Here is a 19912-nt window from a genome sequence, read left to right as displayed (position 1 = left end):
TCTGTACCATTCAGGGTTTGGGCAGTAAAAATAAATGTTTCAAGGGTGCCTTTTGCACTATGCTGGCTACGTTAATATTTTCTGGGGATATTGAGAGAAATTCATTGTGGCTCATAAGCCCTACCAAGCCATTTTATTATCAAAATGGTAAATACAACTAGTCCTTGACAAATGACCACAATTGAGGTCAACATTTATGTTGTTAAGCTAGACATTTTTAAATGAGTTTTGCCCTGTTTGATTACCTTTCTTGCCACAGTTGTTAAGTGAACCATTAGTTATTAACATGGTTGTTAAGTGAATCTGGCTTCCCTATTGACTTTGTCAGAAGGTGGAAAACACTGATTACATGACCCCCCCAGGACACTGCAACAGTCATAAATATCAGTTGCCAAGCATCTGAATTTTGATCATGTGGCCATGGGGATGCTGCAACCATCGTAAGTGTGAAAAACAGTCATAAATCGCCTTTTTCACTGCCATTGCAACTTTGAACAATCACTAAACAAACTTTTGTAAGTCGAGGATTACCTGTACTTTCAAAGCAAGATGCAGGAACTCTAATACAATTGAAGTGTCCAAGGCTCTTCAGAATTGAAGGTGCTTTCCATAAGTCGGTGGAACTTCCAACCTAAGATGGAAAGTTAATTTTTCCTTTTGGAGGTGGGAAATGCATTAAATACGAAGAAAAGCTCCCTCAAAGGAATAGCCTGTTCAGTCCACCTTTCTATTCCGGCAAATAATTGAGGGAAGCAGGGGTGGGTTCCTGCCAGTTCTAACCTCTTCTACAGAAGAGGTTCCACAAATCTACAGTGCCGTTTAGAACCGGTTCCAGCTCCCTCCCCCTGCCCTTCCACATATCATCAAGATGAAGAGCGAGAGGAGGAATCCTGGGAGTTGAAGTCCACAAGTCTTAAAGCTGTCAAGTTTGAACACCCCTGGGTTTTTTTTCCCTAAAGGGTTAGGAGTGCAAAAGTCTTGTAACTTGATAGCTTTAAGACTTGTGTGCTTCAATGCCAGAGTTCCTGAGCCAAGATGGCTGGAGGAGGAATTCTGGGAGTTGAAGTCCACATGTCTTAAAGCTGTCAAGTATGAACACCCCTGGTGTATTTTTCCTAAAGGGTTAGGGGTGCAAGGGTCTTGTAACTTGACAGCTTTAAGACTTGCGTGCTTCAAATGCCAGAGTTCCTGAGCCAACATTTTGGTTGATAAGCAAGTGCGTTGTTAAGTGAATTTCACCATATTTTTCAAGTTGGCCACGCCCGCCCAGTCACATGGCTGGCAAGCCACTCCCACCTGGTCACAAGGCTGGCAAGCCACTCCCACAAAGCAGGCCACACCTACAGAAGAAGTTCTAAAAGATTTTGAAACCCACCACTGGAGGGAAGGGAGACAGAACTCAGCAGCCTTCTTCTCAGCAGCCTTCTCAGCCTGATACACTTTCGTTGAACTAGGAGGCTCTTACAGCACGTACTAACAGCTGTTGATTATTTTAATTGCTCCAGACACCCCACTCCTATTTTTTACCTACTCTCTCACACAATTCTGCCACTTTTACGCTCAATCTCCCAAGCCTCCTATATATTTGCAGTTGGCGGTGCTGCGCCGAGGTGGCGCAGTGGTTAAATGCAGCACTGCAGGCTACTTCAGCTGACTGCAGTTCAGCAGTTCGGCTGTTCAAATCTCACCGGCTCAGGGTTGACTCAGCCTTCCATCCTTCCGAGGTGGGTGAAATGAGGACCCGGATTGTTGTTGGGGGCAATATGCTGACTCTGTAAACCGCTTAGAGAGGGCTGAAAGCCCTATGAAGCGGTATATAAGCCTAACTGCTATTGCTATAACTGCTATTGCTATTTTTTGAAACCCAGAACTGGGTTTGGGGGGGGGGGGGGATCCTGATGGTTCCTAAGGGGTTTATTTTAAAATTCAATGAAATCTAGGGGTGTTTTTTTCCCAATACATTTGCATTAACATCTCAAATTATATGTATCCAATGGGCAAAATGGTTTAGCTTAAAACTGATTTGTGGGGGGGTTTTTTGTAACGGGGGTTGGGTGGGTCCCTGCAGAATCTGGGTTCACTTGAGCCCGAAATCTTGCTTGTGAGTCTACTAGCCCAGTGTTTCTCAACCTTGGAGACTTTAAGTCCTGTGGACTTCAACTCCCAGAATCCCCCAGCCAGCATAGCTGGCTGGGGAATTCTGGGAGTTGAAGTCCATAGGACTTAAAGTCACCAAGGTTGAGAAACACTGTACTAGCCAACTCTGAAAAATAGGTAAAATAAATAATTCCGCTTGAAATTGCCTTATTGTGCTTTTTTTGTTGTTTGTTTGTTTTCTGGGGTTTTGTGTAGAATCTGGGTCTATTTGCACGCGATATATTCCTTTTCTTTTTTTAAGGAAACTCCACTGGCAACCTCAACACATTGGCTGCGGGAAGCGCAGGAAGAGGAAGGAGTAAAGTAGTTGTTCCTCCTCCTCCTCCTCCTGCTTTACCCCAAGCTCTGACGCCAGAGCGCAGCGACGGGGAGTAGCCACGTTGACAAGCGAAGCTTACACGGAGGAGGAGGAGGAGTGTCTTTATTTTGGACTGAGGCGAGCCTTACCAGCTGCTGTCGTGTCTTCCGTGCTGGACTCGCGGCTGTCCTGCGAAGCGGCGGGTTTTCGGAGCCAAAACCATGTCTTCGCCGCCCAAAGTCAAAGCAGAAACCCGCGCTGGACACCCTCCCGCCGGTATACAGCTGCTACTTCCTCCCGCTTGTCCTTTTTCTCCTCCTCCCGCCACTTTTTCTTGCTTGCTCTGCCTCCTCTTGTGGGAAGTTTATGGCGCCGGGGAAGAAGGGGGACCGTTGACGGGGAGAGGGATCCCACCTCTGAGGGAGCTTTCAAACTGGGTTCTTGGGAGCTTTATATGGGTATAATGGTTGACGGCGGTTTTTTTTGGAGAGTTTAGTGTCGTTCTTGGAACCGGGAAGGTGGTTTCCTTTTGAGTAAACAAAGGACTGCGCGATCCTATGCTAGCGCTTATTCCTAAAGCGCGCGCGGGGGGGGGGGTTTCACTCGGACGCGACGGCAGTTAAAAGTATTAACGGCTCCTTTTTTTTTAAACGTTCGCTGGTAACTGCCAATAACGGAAGGCGGAGGGTCGCGCGCGCGCGCAGTTGCTTCTGTTTAGGGCGCGTGGAATATGTTGTTGCGAGTCCCCTAAAAACAGTGTTTTTCAACCTTGGCCACTTGAAGATGTCTGGACTTCAACTCCCAGAATTCCCCAGCCAGCGAATGCTGGCTGGGGAATTCTGGGACTTGAAGTCCAGACATCTTCAAGTGGCCAAGGTTGAAAAACACTGCGCCTAAAAAACCGGGACGTGCCCCAACCCCCGTTTTCTGTTTGACGTGTTCGCATCGGACACACGTGTCTTGTCGGAGCCGTGAAAAGAAAAGAGAATCCTGTATTTGGAGGACTCTCTATGGAAGGATCAATAGTCCAAACCCGTTATTTCCTCTTGCTGAGTTTTCCTCGGGCAGAAATGATGATAAGGCAGTCAACATAAGGAAGAATTCTTGAAATGAATGCTGATTTTGTGTGTGTGCGTGTGTGTGTGTGTAAATGTGTATGCCTAGGATATTCTTCCTGGTTTTTTTCTTGCAGATTTCATTTGCTAACATTGGGGTTGTGTGAAGAGTTACTTCTGTGTGTGTGTATAAATGTGTGTGTAGGATATTCTTCCTGGTTTTTTCTTGGAGATTTCACTTGCTAAGATTGGGATTGTGTGAAGAAGTAGTTACTTATAGCAGTAGACTTATATACCGCTTCATAGGCCTTTCAGGCCTCTCTAAGCGGTTTACAGAGAGTCAGCATATTGCCCCCAACAATCTGGGTCCTCATTTTACCCACCTCGGAAGGATGGAAGGCTGAGTCAACCCTGAGCCGGTGAGATTTGAACCGCTGACCTGCTGATCTAGCAGTAGCCTGCAGTGCTGCATTTAACCACTGCGCCACCTTGGCTCTTGTGTGTGTGTGTGTATAAATGTGTATGCTAGGATATTCTTCCTGGTTTGTTTGTTTTTGCAGATTTCACTTGCTAAGATTGGGATTGTGTGAGAAGTAGTTACTTTTGTGTGTGTGTGTGTGTGTGTGTGTGTGTATAAATGTGTATGCTAGGATATTCTTCCTGGTGTTTTTTTTTTGCAGATTTCACTTGCTAAGATTGGGATTGTGTGAAGAAGTAGTTACTTGTGTGTGTGTGTCTCTCTCTGTGTGTGTGTGTGTGTATAAATGTGTATGCTAGGATATTCTTCCTGGTTTGTTTGTTTTTGCAGATTTCACTTGCTAAGATTGGGATTGTGTGAGAAGTAGTTACTTTTGTGTGTGTGTGTGTGTGTGTGTGTGTGTTTGTGTGTGTGTATAAATGTGTATGCTAGGATATTCTTCCTGGTGTTTTTTTTTTGCAGATTTCACTTGCTAAGATTGGGATTGTGTGAAGAAGTAGTTACTTGTGTGTGTGTGTCTCTGTGTGTGTGTGTGTGTGTGTGTGTATAAATGTATATGCTAGGATATTCTTTCTGTTTTCTTGCAGATTTCACTTGCTAAGATTGGGATTGTGTGAAGAGGTAGAGTTACGTGTGTGTGTGTGTGTGTGTGTGTGTGTGTGTGTGTGTGTGTATAAAAATGTGTATGCTAGGATATTCTTCCTGGTTTTTTCTTGGAGATTTCACTTGCTAAGATTGGGATTGTGTGAAGAAGTAGTTACTTGTGTGTGTGTGTGTGTATAAATGTGTATGCTAGGATATTCTTCCTGGTTGTTGTTTTTTTTGCAGATTTCACTCACTAAGATTGGGATTGTGTGAAGAGGTAGTTGTGTGTGTGTGTGTGTGTGTGTGTGTGTGAATAAATGTGTATGCTAGGATATTCTTCCTGTTTTTCTTCTTGCAGATTTCACTTGCTAAGATTGGGATTGTGTGAAGAGGTAGAGTTACTTGTGCGTGTGTATAAATGCGTATGCTAGGATATTCTTCCTGTTTTTTTCTTGCAGATTTCACTTGCTAAGACTGGGATTGTGTGAAGAGGTAGAGTTACTTACTTCACACACCCAGAAACCATATATGAAAGAACAAAAATGCAAAAAAATCCTGTTTAAAATAACACCTCAGGGGCAAAAAAAAAAAATCATTTCAAAAGCAACACATCAAATGCAATGAAGTGATTGTTCCTTATCAGCCCTTTTTAAAGATAGTTTTAATTTCTATAAAATTAGAATAAAAAAATGAGAATCAAATCACAACCGCTCTGGGCAACAAGAGTTTAATGATGCTAATTCAGATGCTTTGTACTGGGTAAATAAACAGGGAAATATTTTCAAATTCTCCTACTCCCAAGTGCTTTGAAGTTCCGAAGTACCAGTGAAAAAGCAAGTACTTTTTCAGATTTTATTTGACGTTGACATTTTCCTGAGATATGTTTATTTGCAGTCAGTTTGGTATAGTAGTTACAGTGTTGGCCTAGAAATGAGCAGACTTAGAGTTTTGGTTCCGCCTTAGGCATGAAATCCAGTTTGGTGACTTTCTTTCAGCCCGATCGATCTCATAAGGTGGTTTGTTGTAAGGAAAATGGTGGGGAAGTACTACATATGTTTGCTGCCTTGAGTTACCTATAAAGCAATAAAGGCATAATAGAGATGTGTTCTGACCCCCCTCGTCCCACACCAACACACAGTCCGAGCCAAAGATAAGTTAAGGCATTTAATTAACAGACAAACAGGTCCTTGGCAGCAAACCGGCACAGACAAGCTTGGGCAGCAATAAACACAGATAAGGCTTGGGAGCAATCCAGCCTGCCAAGCTCATAACAATGTTCTCTGACATTTGTTCCTGCGTTGACTTCTGCAAGAGGAGCGTGTGCACAAGTAGTCTTTTTATAGTCTGGAGAGGAGCCTAATGACCACCAGCTGAGTGCAATTACCTCCTGTAACTGCGCAACTGTTCCTTACGCCTATTAGCTCTTCGATGGCGTGCATCCAGGAACAACTCACTACTGGCGTCCGGCTCACTCTCCCTCGTCTCCTCCCCACTGGTCCAAGGCTCAGGCACCTCCTGGTGGCCAACCAGCCTCTCTGTGCCTGGTCCTCAAGAGCTGACTCATCGGGCCCCTCGCTGTCGGAGTCTGGTGGCAGCTCCAACGGCTCCTGTTGTGCCACAACAGAGATGTAATCTAAATAACATGACAGTCTGGAATATTGATTAAAGGTGCCTAATTAGGAGCAGGGTAATGCAATTTCTAGTCCTGTATTCGGCACGAAAGATGCTGTGTCTCTTTGGCCCAGCTAGGAGCAAAGTACTGGCAAATCATATTTATTTAATATAAAAGGAAAGAAAAGTTGGAAATTGTTTCATATGCTTCTTTTGTAAGTTGCTTCACTATGAGACAATTTTTAAAAATTAATATTTATGTAAAAGTCCGTGTAACTTCTCTCTTTTAGTAAAACATTCCCTATATTGATAGGTAATAGCAATAGCACTTATATACCGCTTCATAGTGCTTTACAGTCCTCTCTAAGTGGTTTACAGAGTCAGCATATTGCCCCAACAAGCTGGATCCTCATTTTACTGACCTCCAAAGATGGAAGGCTGAATCAACTTTGAGCCGGTCAGGATTGAACTCCTGGAGTGAGCAGTGAGTTAGCCTGCAGTACTGCATTCTAACCACTGCTCCACCAAGTATTCTGGTTCATCTTACTTAATTTTTATATAAATACTTCGGTCAGGAATCTCCTTTAAACTGTTAACCTTCTATAAGCTGAACATTAATTAGTAAACCATAAAAATACAAAATCGTCATTTTTAATTAAAACCATAGGTAACAAATAGATGGAAAATCTAATGAACACGTTTTTACATCTATTTTGGTTCTTCACCATCTACATAAAACATTTTATTGTATACAGTACGCTCAGAATTATTACTTCTATTTTTCAGCATAGAAGGTGTGCCACTGTGATCCCAATGCTTTAAAAATGTTTGAAGTTAAAATGTTATTTTCGTAACTGTAAGAACTGTTGTGTATTAGAAATAGCACAATTCAAATTATTGCTCCATCCTTTTAATTGTGGCAATACATCTAGAGGTGAGTTGTATTTCCTTGGAAACATAGGCTTGGCTGCTTTTTTGGTTAAAACTTGTCTTCATTCCAGTGGGTTTAGCTTGGTAATTCTAGCTGCTAAATTTAAACCTATCGGGAGGAATCACTAGAAAAACAGCCTCAAACCTATGTTTTTTTTTCTTTGAATTTCTCATTGCTTTAGATCCTAATAATGCTTAAAAAGTTATTAAACAAGCTTGGCTCTAAAAACAAAGGATCAATTTATGTACCCATCATGTCAGGGTTCCTAACATTAACTTTTATGAATACCTCAAACCTTTTTACTGTTCCAATATTGAAAAATTGGACTTTTTACTTAGACCTAGTTTACTCTTTTTCCATCATGTTAAGTATCCTAACACGTTTTGTTCTTCATATCTGCTCATGTTCTTACATTGTTCTGTCTTTATTATCAAACTTTTATCTGTGTACTTCTATCAGCACAAATCGGTTTTGCACTGTGATGTGGATTACTTAGTATTTGGAGATAAGACAAATGCAGTCTGGTATAGTGGTTTATTGCATGTTTTGGATTTCAATTTTAGAATTTTAGAGATAGGCCCTACACATTGTGGATTTATTTATTGAAGGTCCTTGTGCTTATTTATTTTAATTTAAGAATAACAACTTTTCTTGTCTTTGTGCTGTAACTGAAATAGATTCCATCTGTATATTATAAAATATCACCATAATACTTTGTACTGTGAATAAGTGCTAAAAGTCAGTGTTAGAATTTGGCGGGGGGGGGGGGGTACAGAAAAGCAAGACACTCTACTGCTTTAGTTCCCTGACACTTTGGAGTAGGCTGAAGTTATGAGTAATCACCATAATAATATTAAATCTGTTTCATATTGACTACTTACAAAAACTTTGTTAATTCATGGTTCTTTCAATTTCAAATAAATAAAAGGACCCTTTCAATTCCCTTTTCTATAAACAAATCTCAAACATTATATAGTTAGTAGGGCTGGGCTGTTTCATTTAATCTAGAGTTAGAAGAACAAGACTAGATTTCTTCACTGAAACAATATTTAATAACCCTTGAGTTTAATTCATTTATTAGCATACAGTAAATCCTCAACTTCTCCATGGATACAGCAGGACAGCTCAGGAGTGGGTATTCTCACAGCCTGATTGGTCAAGAGACTGAGTCAATTAATTCAGAAGCCATGCCTATGACTCTCCTCTTCCTTGGCCCAGTTTAACTCAGTCTGGTCTATTTTCCTTGGCTCCACTTCTGAATTATTATCAGTTTATGGACAACACTTAAATTTGACAAAATTGGACATCTGGCATTCTAAAATAGTTGGGAGTAATAGAGAGGGAGCCTATAATGCCCGCCTGATCTATGCGGGTGTCTTACCCCTCAAGGGGAATCCCCTAACTGGGCTAGCCTCAGGGAGCAGAGGAATCCTCCGGACTCGTGGAGGTTGCATGGCTCCCTTAAATTCAGCCGCTGGACTTTCAGAGACATCGAGCAGTGAAGCCTCCCGAGCTTCATAACAAGGCATGGTGGCCATTTTGAAACTTTCAACAGCAAGGTCTCGTTGTGGTGGCCATTTTTGCCACTATGTAGAGAAGCAAGTGGCAAAGGAAAAAAAAAGGTTTGGAAGGCTCCCAGCACGTGCTCCTGCTCATGGACAACATGGCGGCAAAGCCCATTTAAACTGGCAAGGGGGCACTCACTCAAAGTCCCTATGGGCCGAGGCCCTGAGACTAGGCATGTGAGCAGAGAGACACCTGGGATCGATTGTGTCAGAGTACATCTCGGGAACGGTGAACCTGCAGGCCAACTGTGAACCATGGAGAGTGGCAGTTGCAACCCGAGCTGTTCCAGCAGATTTGCCATCGCTTCGGGACGCCAGCGGTCGACCTTTTTGCCATGCTGGCAAATGCCCAGCTGCCGCGATTTGTCTCCCAATTCCCATCACATGGAGCAGAGGATGTAGATGTGTTTTGTTGCCGCTGGTCGGCAGGCCTTCTCTATGCCTTTCCTCCCTCTCCTCAAAGGGTGACCAGGAAACTAGAGACAGCATTTTAACTGCTGAATTAGGACAGTCATAAAATTGGATCTGGTCACATGATAATTCATTTTATGACCACACCAACTTAATACAGAAATTTATGACCCAATTTTATGATAAGGGGAGGACTACATATATCTGTTTGCAATGGAAACAATTGTCTACATCTTTTTGTACGTGACCCGACAAAAGGGTGAATGACAAAACCGCGCCTGACTAAACCGCATCGCTGACGTCATCAACGCGGCGACAACAGCCAGCGCGGAGAAAGAAGGGCGCTTTAAATAGCGTGTTGAAAGAAAGCCGATTTAACTTAAGGTAAGGGTTAGGGTTAGGTTTAGGGTTAGGTTAAAGGTTAGGGTTAGGTTTAGATTAGGTTAAGGGTTAGGTTTAGGGTTAGGTTTAGATTAGGTTAAGGGTTAGGTTTAGGGTTAGGGGTTAATTTTAGGTTTAGGGTTTACAGCGTGCTTCCTTCTCCGTGCTGTTGTCGCCCTGTTGATGACGTCAGCGACGCGGTTTAGTCGGGCACGGTTTTGTCGTTCGCCCTTTTGTCAGTGAACCCTTTTTGTATGCTCTGGGAGTATAGTATAGAACAGGGAGGATTCAATCTCTTCTGCAATGGTAATGGAGTCCAGGATCTTGGTGGTCATACATATTTGTTGTACTAAAGGTGAGAGTGATGAAAGCTGTAATTTGTCAACACATGGAGAATATAGGTGTCCCAACTGCTGTGAATGAATAAATAGAAACCCCTCTAAATTGAGAGGGGAAAGAAAACTTTACAAATGGCTGCCTTTCCAGAAAAAGTTTGTACAATAGGTTTAAGTCACTTGCAGTAGGTTTAAGAAGGTTCTTGAAGAATTTTGGAATGATATCAGGTGTCTTTCCATCAATTTGAAGATCTGATAGACTTTTCAGCATGTACACACACATCAGATTGAATCCCTAAATTGATTCTCTTAGACAATTCAAATCCAGATCACATTGATGCCCTGCATAATGAATTAAGATGGAATCTCAACTCAGTTACATGCAAGATCTTAAGTACAAACAAAGCATATTACTCCTTTGGGCACAAATTTCCTTTACTAGCAGCTTGAATGCTTCACTTTAAGCTTTTGTACATTTTTGCACACAGAAATGAAGAATGTTTCATTATTACCATTTAATACATGGACAATTGAAAGTTGAATGGTCAAAATTATCAGAAGCTTTCCCTGCTTTTTAACTCTACAGTTCTCAGTCCTGTTATCTAAAATGTATACATACCGAAGCAAGATGTGCGTGTTTCTGAATTTATCAGAAAAACAATCTTCCTATCCTTTTGGCCAGGAGCTTCTCAGAAGATAGTGATTGTGTAAGGAAATTCCTAGATTTTTTTCAGGAATAGCATTGCTATCCAGAGGTCAGTACTGAAGGATATTTCCAATGCCTTCTGACCCCCCAAAAATATTGTGCAATATTATAATTTCAGGATGTGTGGATATAGCCAGTGTTATTTTTCATTTAAAACTATTCTGGTCATTCACTAAGAGTTAATTTCTGGAATTAAAAAAGTTACATATTTTTCATCTTAAATCCAGGGACCATCACAGCCAGCAAAAATACAGTTCATGCTTTGGGGGGGAGAAAGTTCCAGTATAGATTTTAAAGTATCATAACTTGTTTCAGAAAAAAAGTATTTCTTTGCAAATAGCTTTAAGAATCTGATTTTCCTTAATTGGCTTGCCAGGACCCTTATTTGTTAAACTCATTTTAGCAATTTAACTCAGTAGGAGTGAGGTTGAAAAGAGCTGAAAGACTATAAATTCCGGGTTTGGAAATCAAGAAGAAATATAGTGAAATAATACTGTAGTAGTATAAAGAAATCTTTTTGTGCAGAAGGCATGATATTAGCCTCTGCATGGTGTGAAGTTAAGTAGGTACATCCTGAAAGAGGTTTACTAAACTACTTTGCTATTGGAACATATTTTTTAAAGTGAAAAGTGATGCCTTTATTGATTTATGTTTTGTTTCATATCCAAAGACCCCATCAACCACAATTCCTTGGATAGAACCTTTCTAACATATGTTCCTTCAGAAAATATTATGAAAATAATTTAGCATGATTTGTTTGTCATTGCCATACCTGATGCATTTGTATCCAAATGTCCATGCATGCACACACAGACAATATGCACTTTCAAGTAATAATCTACAGTGGTAACTTTTCCATATCCCAGATAATGTGAAATTTAAAACATAAATACATTTCTTTAAAGTATAAATGGACCAGAAGTCTGAATGGGAATATAAATTCGTATCTCAAAGTATATAATGTTTTATCAATTAATTAATACAATGCTTATGAAAGTTCTCAGGATTCTTTTGTTGATCCTACACCTAGCTATCATTTTAATTGGCTGCTGTAATTGAATTAAAGGTCTTCCATAAAGACCTCTTAAAATTTGTAAAGATGTAGGCATACAGTAGACAATGAATCAATAAGTGCTGAATGAATTTAATCACAACAGTCATGGTTGTTTTCTGCATGTCTTTTACTTTATAAAACTGTTAATATGTTCATTGTATCTTTACTTAGATTATCTGATGGATTCTTTACTTCATCTTATTTTTCTTGTAGTCAAAGCTGGTGGAATGAGAATTGTCCAAAAGCATCCACATGCTCCAGAAACCAAAGAAGACAAAGATAAAGATGAGCAGGATTGGGAAAGTGGCATCAGGTGAAGTATAATAAATAAGACACATGGATTATAATCTGCATTAACCTATTTCAGCTTTCATGTGAAACCAGAGAGTTGTAGAGACTAGGAATTATGACACATTTTTTTTAAAAAAAATAAATTTTATTTCTCTTAGCCCAATCTTATCTGTGACCATATTTCAACAAATATAGGTGTTAGTAAAATGTGCTGAACTGGAAGTAAGAATAGTAATTGGGCATTGTCTGGGGTAACCGCAATAATACGTGTACAAACAACCACTTTAAACTCAATGTAAATCATTCTAAACCTGACTGTAAAAAATATGATTTCTGTGATAGAGATGTCAAAATCTGGAATGCCCTACCTGATTCAGTTGTCTCAGCTACAAATTTTCACAGCTTCAGTCACAAATAGACTTCCGTGGATCTTACGTCATACTTAAGTGGTCAGTAAAAGGGGCGTGCATAAGTGCACTAATGTGCCTTTTGTCCCTGTCACTGTATTTTTGTTATCTTGTTCTTGTTTTTGTTGACAAATTCCAATAAATAAATAAAAATAAAAAATAACATAACATGTCTAAAATCATGTATCCGTGAGTTTCTATTATTTCTTTAATGTGGCGACACAGTGGTTAGAATGTAGTATTGCAGGCTAATTCAACTCACTGCCAGGAATTCGATCCTCACCTGCTTAAAGGTTGATTCGGCCTTCCATTCTTTCGAAGTCGGTAAAATGAGGACCCAGATCATTGGGGGCAATACGCTGACTTTGTAAACTACTTAGAGAATGCTGTAAAGCACTATGAAGCAGTATATAAGTCTAAGTGCTATTGCTATTTAAAGTATTTTGGGCTCATAATTTATTTGTCCAGAGTAAATTAAGATTATGAAAGAATTACGATGTGAGTAGTGATGGCATGATCAAAATCTTTCCCTTGCATATCTGCAATCCAATCAGATAGCTCTGCAAAGGTGAGTTTGAAATGGTACAACTCTCTGAAAGATTTACTAATGAGACATTGTGTCCATCGTTAGAAAGAAAAGCATGAATACAGGTAAAGCATCAGAAGATAGAGAAGAATCAATGTAAATACTCACAGTCCTCAGTGAACTCACTCTGGTAGAGCACAGAGATAGTGAAAGGCTTTACAAATTAGGTTTGTAAAAGGCTGTAAAATGTGCAGCTTTCTAGAAGTTATGACTCTGTACTCCTCAACAACCGTACCCAGGGTAGCCAACAGTTAAAGATGCTGGGATTGTACTTCTTCAACATTTGGAAAGCCATAGATTTCTCGAAACTGACTTTGTTGGAAAATACATATAAAGTGAAGATCTAGAATAGAGTATAATCTTCTACTTATTCTGTCTAAAAGGTTGAATATGAGCATTTGCCTAAAGAACCTCATTGCAAATTGTTTGGTAGAAAATTGGACTAAATTCATTTGTTTTCTTGCACTGTCTCGCAGCCCTATTAATGAAATGATGCCTACTGTATTAAAGTAGAAAAAATACGTACAAAAGGAAAATATGACTTCCAATGTGTGCCTTCATTCTGTCAGTATATATTTAGTTGCTAAAAGTCTTAAAGAGTATAACTGTATGAATGAGGCAAGTTAGAAGCTGATATAGAAAACAAGGAGAAAATAGATTAGGAGGAAAATGACAGTTCATTAAGGAGGCAGAAGCTTTTAAGTTATTTTTTTCCTGATAGTAGTTAAATTATCCTTGACAAATGTCAAAACCCAGGCAAAACAGCATACTTTTTTTGAAACCTCGTTGGGTGAGGGAAATTTAGTGTGATTATTTTCCTTCTATTATTAGGTCTCTTCTGAGGAAAGTCAGACCGTAGTTACCTGCAGTGACCAACCAGATGCTGTTGTAAAGTGCTTGGATATTGGCTTAAAGCTGTTTCTCCTTACTATATAGAGTTTCAGTTTCTGCTGCTAGCCATGTCTTTTATGATGCAACCTTCATGTTTCTTGCATTTAGTCCTATTGGCAAATAGGCTCAGATTTATCAGTTGACATTTACTACCCAGATAATAAGGGGGGGGGGAAACTAATATAAAAAATGCTCATTTAATTGTGTACTCAAAATATGAGGTATATATTTTCCTTTGTAATTCTGAGAAAATTAAAACTGTTGTGCTAGATTAAGCCAAACGTCATTTTAGTCCGGTTCTCTATCTCTGACAATGGCCAGTTCAAGTATTGTGAGGAAATTAATGAACAGTACAAAAATGTCTACAGTTGGTCCCCCACCATTTGTTTTGCGACTATTTGAAATTATAGCGGAGCTGAAAAAATGGATTTATCATCCATGCCTGAAGTTACGGCTTAGTAGCCTGACCATACCTATGACCACAGGAGCGCTGCAACTCCCATTATCCACTTGTCACCTCCCAATTTATGCCCTTTTGGCTGCCCTGCACGTTGGCGGCCATAGCCCCAGACCCCAGTAGTGGGATTCAAAAAAAATTATTACCGGTTCTCTGGGCGTGGCAGGGGAAGGATACTACAAAATTCCCTTCCCACCCCACTAAACTGCTTTCCAGCTCCGTTCCGGGCAACAAGAGAAGATCAGCTGGGAGGCAGAAGGGGCAGGGCCAGCCTATTTGCTGGTTCTCCGAACTACTCAAAATGTCCCCTACCAGTTCTCCAGAACCTGGTAGAACGGGCTGAATACCACTTCTAACCAGAGCTTATACTGAAGTATTGTAGAGGCCCTTCAGCAGTTTGGTAATCAGTCACCCCCAATTTCTTCTATTTCTCAGGAACCCGTTAGATAGAATTGCTGAAAATGCATGTGCAATTTCCCAGGGTTTTGTGATCAGTAATAGATGAAAACTAATGTAGGTCTGTCCATTACCCTCATTTTACAACTTTTTCTTGTTAAACTGCTAAGTGAATTACTGCAATTGTTAACACAGTTGTAAAGTTAATCTGACTTCCCCGTTGACTTTGCTTGTCAGAAGGTTGCAAAAGGTGATCACCCTGGAACACTGCAACCGTTGCCAAGTTGCCAAGCATCTGAATTTTGATCACGTGACTATGGGAAGATTGCAGTGGTTGTGAGTGTGAAAAACAGTCCTAAGTCACTTTTCCAGTGCTGTTGTAACTTTGAACAGTCACTAAACAAATGGTTGAAAGTCGAGGACTACCTATAAGGGTTGTCCATTATTTTTACTTAAATTACTTTTCCTGCTTAGTTATAGTAAATGAGAAGGACATTATATATTGCAGTGTCAATTTTTACAGAGGTATGTAAATATATATATATAATGTAGTATTTGTGCTGATAAATAAAGGGAGACTAGTATAGATCTATTTCAAGCTATTTACCTCTCATCAGCTAGCCATACCCTTACTGGGATTCGAACCTGGGCTGTATTGCATATTAGGCAGATGTATTAACCACTTGAGCCACAGGCTGTCCTCCGTTATCAGCTGAGCCAGGGAGAAAGGTATATAGGCTGTATTGCCTAATATGCAATACAGCCCAGGTTCGAATCCCAGTAAGGGTATGGCTAGCTGATGAGAGCTAAATAGCTTGAAATAGATCTATACTAGTCTCCCTTTATTTATTTATCAGCACAAATACTACACAAATGTAACAAAAGGCAACAGTAAAATATTGGGCTTTCTGTCTGGATGGTCTCTTGTGACGAGCCGATGGACAGAGAATGGAAGCAGTTAGCTTCCTCCCATAATTGGGGCATACCAGGGGTTGTGACTTTATAGATAGATAGATAGATAGATGATAGATAGATAGATGATAGATAGATAGATAGATAGATAGATAGATAGATAGATAGATGATAGATAGATAGATAGATAGATATACATATATATACACATACATACATACATACATACATACATACATACATACATACACATATACATATACATATTTATATTTATTATAAGCTTTCCTCAGATGTAGCTTTTTGTATTTTGAATTGTGGATTACGTGTGGCTTATTTGTTTAAATGCAAAAAGTGGTTGCATCATTGAATATTATTTTTGCTCCTAAACATAAAGGCTTACTTGAATTTTAAAAAAAACCAATTTTTTGCTTCAATGCTTTTGATTTCATTTGATAATTTTGAACAAAACCTCTCCTTTTACAGGCTTCTAGAATAATCTGAGTTTTAAAACATTTTAATATGTTGAAATACAGTAGGATACTGTATTAGGTGATGTTCTAAAAACCTAACGTATTAGCATTTAATTACATTTTAAGAAAACAAGCAAGCTTGACTGCCTCAGTTTTTGTTTACTGATAGTTGCTTCAAGAATAGTCAAGGCTGTATTTGGTCCATATCTGGTTGAGTGATTGTTTGTTTGTTGTTGTTGTTTTGCAGTTGATAGCACTCTTAGAAACCATATCAGTGTGGAAATAGAGTAGTGAAAAAATTGATGTTACCTGTGTATGAAGTGATGATAAAATTTGGGTTGCCTTACCCAAAAAGTTGATCTCTCTTTCCGAATTTTTGCTAAAACCAGAGAGGGAAATTGTACTAAATAACACTTTCCCCGTGTATCAATATTAACATTAACTTCAGGAGATCTGACAATTTTATACTGAAAATCTGAAATGTTCACTGGACTATATTCCAATCTATTCAGAGTGGTATCTAGCCGTAGCTGAATTTATAAAGCCCCAAATATATTTAAATTTTCTTCTGACTTGTTTTACACTCATTTTTCATGATTAGTTCTAATAATTATAGGGCAATTTCTTCGTAAGTGCTGTTGAAATGATTCAGAGCTACCCGACAGCCCAGGAGATCTCATGCACAGATTCCATTTATTTTAATGGCATTTGTCCTATGGATTATGACCATTGTGCTTAATCATATTTTGGTGGGTATGAGGCTGAGGCCTGCTGTTATTGTAGTGGTTTTATTAAATACAGTAAAAAAAAGTAGATGTCACCAATGTTCCATTAGTGATTACCATTCCCTCAACTCTTAGCTTAGAGGAAACAAGACTCTTTAATCCCTTTTGGAAGGGACACCTGCTATGGATTCTCCCTAATGGTCATCAGTCTGATAGTCAATCCATCATCCTCCCAAAACTGATTGCAAGAAGTATGCATTTTAAGGAGGCTTTCTGAGCTTTGTTTCCTTACATTCCTATTATCTTTACTCTTGTGTTTCTTTACTATAAGAAGGCTGACCTGCTTTTCCATGCCACTGGGAGATTTTCTGTGTAGAAGCAAGATAGAAATATTTTCAGTCAATAAGCAAGAGAAGATACTTCTGCTCTTAATATTTTTTATGGCAGTCTTGATAAATGCAGTAAAAATTGCCTTAATTCATTTGTCCTCCTAACTAGTAGAACAAGTAAAATCATTAAATATAGCAGCATTTAAAAAGTAAAATAAGGTTTAATACACAGATGCAGGAGTTAAAACAAAACATTTCCAGAAGGTTTAAATTTTTCATTAAATTATCATTAAAAAGGAAAGCAAGTTTAGGCTTCATTGAAGGGGTGCCTTAATTGATGCCTGGCTGTTGAGAAGGTTTTTTTTTCCTTATCTTCATTTACCTGGGTGTTTCCCATTTTCTGTCAGATCTTAGGACATGGATAGACTTCTCTTGAATGAGATTATTCTTGTTGTATTGGATCTAACCTCTTCTAGCGTTTTGAATTGTGCCTATAAACAAAATTAAAAATTAGTACATTCCCCAGTATAGCTTGCAGGAGGGTCCAGGAATGGATTGTCATGTCCTTTTCTGCCCAGAGACTGAGTCATAATTGAAGCCATGCCTCCACTCCTTTCTTGCCTGGCTCCAGTTCCAACTCAGTCTTTTCCCGAGAGATGTAAAAAAAAATTTTTTCAGGACAATTAACTTTAGTCAACACTTCTGGACTCTCCAGCATTCCAATGGGTCTCTAGGAGCTGCTAGAGGGAGCACCAGTGGAGTTGGCGCTCGCGACGGTGGTCAGAGCAGCCTGACATGTAGGTGAGGATTAGAGCTGCCTATACAGTGGCAGTGGAACTAGACTGTCCCACAGCGGCAAAGAGACAAGGAGACATTGTTCTGAGGCTTGGGGCAGATGTCCGGCTATCGAGATTGCCCAGCTTCGTCAGCTCGGAGTTTTCCCAGCCTTGTCAAGCCAGCACTTTTTTTATCTCGCGCAAGGGAGCGGCGGCTTTATTCTGATTTCCCCAAACACGTGGTACCCGTAGTTCTCCATTGCGGAGGAGATGGGCTACAAAGGCAGCCGGCAAGCCCGAACTGAGGAAGATCGCTTGGCAGTGACCCGTTTCATCGGGAAATACCGTACTATTTGCGATCAGATGATCCTTTTGAAGCTGCGATCCTGCCAGGCAGCCAATTTTCACTCTGGAGAGTAACGGGTGGCCATTTTGAGCCCAGAAAGTGATGGGTGGTAATTGTGATGGGTGGCCATTTTGAATCCAAAAAGTGTCAGGTAGCCATTTTGATCGCTGCCACAAGGCCGCCAAAGCCAGCGTGACTCTGATCCGGGCGACGGAGAACAAAGCCACTGGCAAGCCCTCAGTCACCGCTGCCTTTCTGGCATTGTTCCTGACTGTTGCAGAAGATCGTAAGTTTACATTATAAACAGTTAACTATCGTTGCGCTTGACATATTGGAACAGTTTCCAGCTTCACTCTCGAAGAAAACTACACTTTAATTTATTTTAAAACATAGAGCTATAAAACTATCTGCTTAATTACTGTTGAATTTGTTAAGTTGTGCTTCTGAATAAAGATACATAGAACCTGTTTAGCACATATGCAGTTGATTTATAGAGAATATATATCTAGAATCAGCTTGTATATTTTAGGATGAATAAATTAAAGGATAGAAAGACAATTCACAGCAACTGAGATTCTTTTCTGCAATTTCTTTTACTTCCTTGAATCCACTCCTTTTACTTAGTTTGCACTCTGGAAACAAATGTTGCCAGATCAAATTCTTCCATTTGTAAACTCCATTTATGAACAAAAATAGAGAATTCAAAGTTTTTCATTGCTTTCCATTCCCAAAAAGGTTTTTCAGTACATTTGTATTTTATCTATCTAAATACCCCTAAGCAGCATGCTTGGCAATTGAATGGACATCTAATTAAGTAGGTTAAATTCTTCAGTTATCCCACCGACACAGAAGGGCATGCCACTAGAATATAAAATAAGAGCCAACACCACTTCCTACGATGACTGATAATGTTATCTAATTTGGTAATGAAATGTCTGCAAGAAAACAACCAAGCTCAGAAAGCACAGCATTCTAAATATCAGATAGCTTTTATTTTTTCCAGAACAGGAACTTGCGTTAAAGAGGCAGGAGTTCTGCTTGATTAGCCCTATTGATGTTTTCCTAGATTAAGTGACGAGGCGTGAAGAGGGCTTTTAGTAGGATTCATTGGCTTCAGCAGCAAGTTCACATCACAGAAAATACTTCTCCAAAATTGTATCTAGATAATTTTTCTTAATGTTACATCTTGTATTATGGCCAAATTATACTGTTAGTTTCACATATTGGCCACATTTATACACATTCCATTTTGCAGGATTAATTTATGATTAATGTAGTAGCTGGGCTTTCCTCAGTTTTTCACAAAGGAGGACCTAGCCTCATTTTTCATCTTTCCTCCTCCCAATATAAAATGTTTGAATAGAAAATTCATATGGGATAAATAGAATATACTCTGAAATTTCAGGTAGAAGCAGTTTAGTTTGTCATACTTTAAGCCCGTGGCCCGACAAAACCGCGCTCGTCAAAATAGCGGCGAGAAAACCGCGTTGCTAAAGCCGCGACGTCATCACCGCAGCGACAACAGCGCAGCAACAAGGGCGCTTTAAAACAGTGCGGCGGCAGAAAGCCGATTTAAATTAAGATAAGGGTTAGGATTAGGTTTAGGGGTTTGGGTTAGGGTTAGGGTGCTGAGTGCTTCGGAAGGCGCAGATTTGCCCTCCGCGGTTATGTCGTCGCGCTAGGGTTGCCTTTTTCCTTAGCGCTTCGGACGGCGCGGATTTGCCCTCTGCCCTTATGTCGGCGCGGATAAGGGCTT

General features: G+C 39.9%; 1 protein-coding gene across 1 annotated transcript in view; it reads left to right on the top strand.

Moving 5' to 3' along the window:
* The first annotated feature begins 2527 nt into the window (after window positions 1-2527).
* DAP (death associated protein) overlaps window positions 2528-19912 on the top strand; it is a 36696-nt gene continuing 19311 nt past the window's right edge. Inside the window, exons 1-2 of the mRNA XM_087721963.1 lie at window positions 2528-2731; window positions 11781-11880. Of these exons, the coding sequence (XP_087578089.1) occupies window positions 2677-2731; window positions 11781-11880 (155 nt within the window). The 5' untranslated portion in view covers window positions 2528-2676. The remainder of the gene's footprint in view (window positions 2732-11780; window positions 11881-19912) is intronic.

Source organism: Thamnophis sirtalis, unplaced genomic scaffold, assembly GCF_051295495.1.
Source record: "Thamnophis sirtalis isolate CommonGarterSnake01/CBP01778 unplaced genomic scaffold, rThaSir2_p1.2 scaffold_8, whole genome shotgun sequence".
Classification (NCBI taxonomy): domain Eukaryota; kingdom Metazoa; phylum Chordata; class Lepidosauria; order Squamata; family Natricidae; genus Thamnophis; species Thamnophis sirtalis.
The sequence above is the reverse complement of the archived record's forward strand: the minus strand, read 5'-3'. Positions and strand labels throughout refer to the sequence as shown.